The 7,980-nt window shown below is 36.6% G+C and overlaps 1 protein-coding gene across 1 annotated transcript; it reads left to right on the top strand.

The window, feature by feature from the left end:
* Nucleotides 1-5,812: 5,812 nt before the first annotated feature.
* On the top strand, nt 5,813-7,769 carry LOC111894041 (uncharacterized). The gene is made up of 4 exons (XM_023890110.3): nt 5,813-6,024; nt 6,859-6,994; nt 7,077-7,301; nt 7,390-7,769. Exons 1-4 carry the CDS (start codon nt 5,828-5,830, stop codon nt 7,603-7,605), a joined length of 774 nt encoding a protein of 257 aa, XP_023745878.2. The 5' UTR covers nt 5,813-5,827; the 3' UTR covers nt 7,606-7,769.
* The last annotated feature ends 211 nt before the right edge of the window (nt 7,770-7,980 follow it).

Genomic DNA, 7,980 nt, shown 5'->3' with positions numbered 1-7,980 from the left:
AGACCTTTGAAGAAACCTAGCCACTTGGCAACATGTAATCAACTATCATGTTCACATCTTTTGTAACAACACTGAAATTATTTTGGTTCCATCTAGCATTATATGCTCAAGTTTTGTCGTGGGTGTTGCCCTTCTAGAAAGAAAATCGGTTTTCAAGTACAACTTTGTAAAATATAAACATAATTTTCATTTGTTTATGCCAAATTATACAATGATGTTTTATATTGTTTTCAATTTTATGTAGAGGTGTGGTCGGTCTGTGAAACTATTGAGGGAATGAAGGCATAGGATGATGCTAGATGGTAATGGGGAATAGAAGGAAAAGCTCCGGAAGAAAGCACACTTCAACTCTAGCAATGAGGATTTCAAAAAAAAAAAAACTACACCCTATTGGTAAATTCCTTCATTAATTTTGAATTTCTTTCAGTTTGGATTTTGTGGTTTTTGAATTTCAAATGGTTGTTTAGTAATTTCAACTTGACTTTTATTCTTTTTATCTTCCTACCATATTAAATGTTAATATGTGTCACATTTAATTACACATTTAATGAATTTGATAATATTTTAGTCCACTTGTCACCATTTAATGTAGGTAGGAGGATGGTAGGAATAAAAGGTAGGAGGATATTTAATTTCTCAAATATAAAATTGTTGTTTTTATTTGTATTGTGGAAGTAGTTCATTTGTGTTTCAGTAATACAGTTTTAAGAAATAGAAAGACATTATCATTACAACACCAAGTTCAAGTAGTGGCTTCATTTGTGTTGCAGTAATGCAGTTTTGATGTTATACAGTCAATGTTATATGATGTCTCTTCAACCATTTCTTTGCTCATAAATATTAAAGATGGACCTCATTATGATTCTCAACTCTAAAAGGTATGTTACATAATAAAATATATTGCTTTTGAGTTTTGAGCATATCATATAAATTTTCAGATTTCTTGAAAGATTAGTGAGTACACATGATGTAGGTGATAAATTTTACAGGGGTTGCTGATGGGGGCAGGGGCAGGTGAATTTTGTCTAAATCATTAGGTATATAAAATTGTGCCAATTGTGCCAATTGTCAAATTCATGTCCACACCCTCAAACTAATATTCACATTTCATTAAAGGCCCAGAAAAAAAAAAGATTGTATCTTCTTTGTTAAGAGTTTGACTTTCAGTAATGGCTTCATGACTCCTAGCAATCTCAGACTCCAACTTCTCATTTCATCAAAACCCCAATTCAATTCACCTCTCAAATTATCTAATCGGTCTCAATTAAGTATACCCACATCCAGATTTTCTTCATCAATTTGTGGGTTCTTCATCTTAGAAACAAAACATAAATGTTAAAAAATCAAACAGCAAGCAAGAACATAACATCAAAAATCGGAATTGAATTGGAACATAACAATAAAAATCGGAACATTAAACAACAACAAAACAGCAAACAACAACATCATAGCAACATAACAACAATATTCAGTTATAAACCAAGATTATAACAACATAACAACAACATAACAACAATTGTTTCAGCAAATAAGAAGAAAGAACAAAGGAAGTGATTAGAAGGAGGAAAAAGGTAGAAGCTTACATGACGAGAGAAGATGAAGGACGATTCAATCGGTGGGAGAGGAAGAGGTTTCTGCCGACGCTGAAAGAAGAAGAAAGAAAGAATGAAGGAGGCACTGAAAGAAGAAGAAAGAATGGAGGCGCTGCTGGAAGAGAAGAAAGAATGGGAACGTTAGGTCACAAGGGTAATTTTGGAAACGGCATATGCCTTTCTCACTCATCAAGTTTTTATCTACTAACCCACTCTGACTTGACTCGGTCAAACACTTATCAAACACAGCCTTAAGTGCCACCCTATCCATCTTCTACTTCCGACCGCTGCTATCTGGTCAGGTTCAATCACCACCACTTCATCCTCTGCCGACGAAGCTGAGAAGCCCCGGATCCGACGTCGTAGTCGGGAAAGATGCGACGAGCAAGGCTACAAGGACTGTTGCTTGCCGACTGTCGTTCACAGCGGAGCTCGACCACCATGTTGAGCTCTCATCTTCCACCTTTTGTGTCGCCGATACGTGATTCTCCATCCACCATCATAGAGCCTCAGCTTTCTACCGCCGTTCACGACTCTCTAGAGCCACGACCATCCCATCAGCCGGCGAGGGCGCTCACCGCTACTGTTTCATTGCCATCCGACCACTAGAACCACTGCCATGACTCCTTTGAAGACAAGTGTTGCCGGTTCGTGGGGTTTTCTGTCACTAGAGCGTGACTGCATGACTGAGAACCAATGAAGTCACCGCCACCACCGCGAGGTGGTGGCTGCCATCCCAAACTCATGGTTGTCATCGCGAAATGTTGCCTACCGTCGTTGCTGTCAATGTCGTTGCTGCCGCTAAGGTGCTGCTGCCGTCGCCACCCAACACAGGTGGGTGTTGGGTCATCTTTCCAAGCAAAAAAACACATGTGTGTGTGTTCTGGTTATTGTGTGTGATCATATTTGGTAGGAAATTATGAGAAAGGCTACCACCACCACCATGAGGTGGTGGCTGCCACCATCTGCTGCCGGCCGCCACAAGGTGATTGTGTGTATGTTTATTTCCCTTTTTTGGTGTGTTTATTTTGAGTTGTAAAATGTAATTCAAAAATGGAATAATAAAAGAAATTGAAAACCACCACCTCGGGGTGGTGGCTGCCGTCTCCTGCCGCCAATGACCGCCGTGTCGGGTGGCGGTGTGCTTTGATGGTGTTTTGACTCGTTTGGATGTTTGGACAAAGTGACTAATAAACCTTAATAGGCCCAATGAGGCCTAATGGGCTTAATAAACCCTAATGGGCCCAATGAAGCTTAATGGACCTAAAGCCCAAACGGATGACTAATGGGCCTAGTGAAACCTTAATTGATCAAAAGACATATCAATTGGGTGTATTGGGCTAAGATGGGGTTGGAAACCCTAATTAGGGTTTAGAAAACCCTAATATTGGATTTATAGGCTTGGACTTATTGGGACCCACTTTTGAGCCATTAGAATGGAATTGTGTGATTAAGCCCAATTACACCATATGACTTATTTAGAAGAATGATGGACTTAATAGATTAAGTCCTTAATGGGTTAAGTGAAACACTTAACCCTAATCGTCATTTTATGTGAAAACCTTAATTTCACTTGGGTTTATTGTTGGGCCTTTTATTGGGCCTTGATGATTGGATTATTAATGGGCCATCCAAGATCAAGCAAATTGATTAGAATAATTAATGGGCTTTGGGGTAAGGCCCACGCAAGGAGTTGGGCCCAATTTGGAAAATTGGGCCATAGATGGGCCTTTATGATTATGTGATATTGGGCCATTAGAATGTTGAATGTTGGACTGGACTAAATGGTTGGTCCTTATGGTAAGACCTTATAAAGGTTTGGGCCCAATTTGAAAAATTAGGCCATGTGTTGGACTTTGACTCATAGTTAACTGTTAGGCCTTTGGATTGGGCCTTGGGCTTGAATAAAGCTAAGTTAGGGTAAAGTAGTATTTACCCCCAAGTATGTATTTATTGTTATGTGTTGGAACCTAATTATTAATTGGGTGATGTTTTGATATTGACAATTCGGGAATCTGTCATCCAGCAGCTGGGGGTTATGTCTTCGGGACTTCAGCAGTGTGAGGTGAATTACCTTCCAATAGAAGTGGGTCTAAGGCCACAATGCCGGCCCACTAGTAGTTGTATGATAGATGATTGTCTTTGTGATAATCATCTAGGTTTGCTACTACCTGATATGTTTTATGTGTAATGATGTTATGTGATAGTGGCAGTAGGGGGAATAGTCCCCGGTTACCGGTCGATAGGGCCGAAGGGGTAGTTTAGTACCTAGCTATACTAGAAAGATTATGATATGTGATATGATAATATGTGGTAGTAGTATGGGTGAAATAGTCCCCAAAGTTCGGTTGTCAGGACCGACAGGTAGGTCAGCACCCCATAATGGATTGACATGGGTATGTCAGCACCCCAGAATGGCTTGACACGGGTATGTCAGCACCCAGAATGGCTTGACATGGGTAGGTCGGCACCCCAGAATAGTCGGACCGGGTAGGGCGGGCACCCCAGAATTGCCCGACAGTATGTATGCTATGCGATTGTATGTTATGTGGTATGATGGGGGAACTCACTAAGTTTTGTGCTTATCGTTTTCAGTTCTGGTTTCAGGTACTTCATTTTCAAAAGAAAGGAGTCGGCTTGATCGTAACACACCACACCATGTTTTCCGCACACAAGATCTTTGGGGATTACACTCTGATATGGTTTTATGATACTATGTTTTGGTTATTGACACTTTGGTCTTAACATGAGATATTATTATGAATGTTTTTATACTAATAGTTTTATGTAATAACTTAATTAAAACAAATTTTTTGGCCTGTATTTTTGGGATGTTATAGAAAATTTATAGACATTTAAGTTTCTTTATTATCTTTATTATATTTTTAGATTAGATTTTTTTATAATTTAATAACAAATCCAAAAAAACCTCAATTTGTCAAGTGGACTTAAATGAAATTGAAAAAAATTATAAAAATGTCATGTGACATATTAAATTAGGTGCTGACATGTGACAAAAAACATTAATTTATTAGGTACTAGTTGTGAGACCCATGTATTACATGCATTGATTTAAAAACAAAAATTAAATATAAATGTCAAAATATTTGAGAACTTTGAATTTATAAGAAAATAAAAAAATAATGAACTGTTATAATGGAAATGCTTTTTATCTTTTAATTTTAAAAAAATAAACAAAAGAAACTAATAAACTTTAATTTTGAGAATTTTGAAATTAAAATGTAAGTTCATTAATAACATTGATATACATTTATTACTACATTTATTACAATTATTACATTAAAATATTATATATCTGGAATTAAAAAAATGCAAAAACTTATAAAATGACATGTGGAAAAAAACTAATTCAAAATAACCACAAAATGACATTTGACAAATTAAATGAGAGTGTGACAAGTGACAAAAAAAACTTTCATTTATTAGAGTAGATTTCAACTCCAAAATGAATATTTATTTGTCAAATAAAAAATTTTAAAAAAATTATAAGTTGCATTTTCTATAAGAACCATATGTTGTTTGCAACAAAAAAAAAAATTAATGCTTAGTTCACAAAGGAAATATCTTTTTTATGACATTTATTATTATCATTATTTCATAAAAAAAGTCAACTATTTCAAAAATGCATTTAGTTCATGTATACTTTCTTTTAGACCCTATAAGATCTACCTCTCAAAAATCCTACACCATCTAACAACAAACCCATAAGAAGCACCATCTACCAACAAAGTCATAAGAAAGTTGAAATTATCCATAATTCACTGCAAATGGCTAATGTACCAATTTCTAATCACCACCTCCCTTCCTCTACCTGGTCTACTACTTCTGACAACAATAACCCCGATTACAATAGTCTCATAGAAGTTACATTTGCCCAAAAGTCCACTACACCAACCACTAACCCTAACTTGCTTGAAGCCCAAACACTTTCCTTTCCTCGTCGCCCTCGCTCAGGTCACAGACTTCCTGCTACCCGAAACAAATTTGAATTCATTTTTGAGGGAGAGGGGGAAGATGATTATAATAGAGAGATGTTGATTGCCAAACATGAGGTTAAAAGTCATATGATGGAGGTAAAGGTAAAATATGGGGCGATGGATGAGACTAAAAAGGAGTTGGAGGGGCTAAGTGTAATTTTTGTGAAAGGGGAGGAGGTTGACTTAAACTTTCTGGCGCGTGTAGCGGACGGCGCGTATGAGAGCGAATTGGCGAGTATGACGGAGCGTATGTCGAGGGCACAGCTGATAGGGTTTATGGAGAGTTTACAAGGAGAGTGGTGTGGTCGCAGTGAGCGGAGGAAGGTGGTGGACGCCGCCGAATTCGTGAAAGCTCTGCCAATTGACTGGAAAATCGAGCTCGCTTTACGCCGCCGCGCTGGACTGCACTCTATTTACTGCCGGAGTTATGTCAGGTTGTGATCATCACTCTCCCCTCTTCTCACATTGTCTTTCGATTCGAAATTTCGGATCAACTTATATGCAATTTTTAGTTAGGTTTAAAATCCAGATGGATTATTTCTCTGTTTCCATTGAACAAATGCACGTGTTCTTTGAACACAGAATCAGTAAAAAACACCAACTGTACGGATTTTTCGCTGGTTCTGTAACTCGTAGATTCTTAGTCGATTCGTCCTCTATTTTGACTTCCGATTCAAGTTAGATTACATTGAATCAGAAATGGTTTTTGTTCATAAGAGGTATACAATTGCGAATAACAGTTTATCTCTAGGTTTCATTTCTGTTCATACGAACGCAATTTTCAACCTAGTTTAAAGTTAAAAGTTTGATTATTTCCTTTTAAAGCGATATTACTCAGTTCCTATAAAGATCCACATTGTTGATACCTGGTTCCTTCATGTCATCAGAAGAAACATAGGGCAAGTGCTCTGTTCTCAATCTCTCATAACATTCATGGCATTTTTAATCTTTTGAACTGGCTCACAACTCACATCCATCTCTATTAGATGCTCATTTGAATCTTGAATGTCATGAATGCTTATACACAATATCTGGATTTTAGGGTTTCAATTCGTTTCTTGATCATAATTAGTCAAACTTTGAGAGTTTGTTTACTGACTGTGTTTTCAAACCCTAGCATATGGTTTTTCCTTAAAAAGACTTCATTTTTGTCCAAACTCAAGTAACATAATTAGAGTAATTCCATTATTTCCATCTATACATTTACGTGTTCTTGAAGAATCCCCTCATAATTATCCCTAATGATGCTGTTTCCTTAATATCTTCAGCCCCTCAGGGGAACATTTTAAGTCATGCAAGGATGCTGCAATATATCTGAAAAATCAATCCCTAATAACAGATGCTCATTCTGAAGAAGGGCAAATGAGGCAAACAGAAAACGGTTTTCATACAGTTCCCACATTTGTAAGTACAAAATACCTCAAATCACTGTTATTGAAATCATCTTTCTGAAAAAATTAAAATAATATGGTTTTTGAATGTATAGGAGGTGAATGGAGTTGAAGATTCATCTGTTGTTGAGGTTGAGGAAGATGTTGACTGGTCAACAACCGGTGAACTCTATGATGTTAAAGTTTCAACTCTTATTGAATGCTCTCCTTGTGGAATAGTGTTTCAAGATATGCGTGAGTTGGAGCGACACCTGGCGACTTTTCACAAGGAAACCACTCGAAGATTTGATCTTCCAAGTGGGACGCGTGCTTTTGAAAAAGTAAGTTAATTTTTGTTGTTGTTGTTGTTGTTGTTGTTTTGTTCCAACTAATATGAATGTTTTGATGGGATGAATGGGTCCACATCAGCATGCTGACATGGATCTTGGCAATGAAGAACAAGAAGAGGTTGAAATCATCAATGAAAGGTTCAAAACACATTGTACATGGTGCAACAAAGAGTTCATATGTGAGCCGGTTGATACGGAAACTATGGAAGATGCAAGTGGCTTCATGTGTCAACCATGCAAAGATAAACTATGTGGAGCCTTTGAAAGGAGTTTGTTAAAGTGTTATAAAGATTAGCTTTGGTTTTGAGATAGTTTTTAGTTACAAATTTGAGGTGATTTTTAGGTTTTGAGAAGAGGAAAATTTATGTTGTTTTTTTTTTTTTTTTCTTTTAGTTATGTTGAATTCAAATCTTACATTTGTATATTGTTCTATTGATTCTCAAGGTTTTGTGTCAATAAGTTGGTGGCTAAAAGTTCATTTTCATATTTTTATGTAAACAAGAATGTGAAATCTTTGATATATGGACCCGATATCACTTTTGTCCATAATCTATAATGATATATTGGTGATAAGATATTTTAAAATGAAGTTAGATCCAGAATACAACATTCTTCATCTTTGGGATGAATTGTTGTTATAAAAAATTAATACATAATAATATAATATTTC

Source organism: Lactuca sativa, chromosome 7, assembly GCF_002870075.4.
Source record: "Lactuca sativa cultivar Salinas chromosome 7, Lsat_Salinas_v11, whole genome shotgun sequence".
NCBI lineage: Eukaryota > Viridiplantae > Streptophyta > Magnoliopsida > Asterales > Asteraceae > Lactuca > Lactuca sativa.
This window is presented reverse-complemented; position numbering and strand designations above follow the sequence as displayed.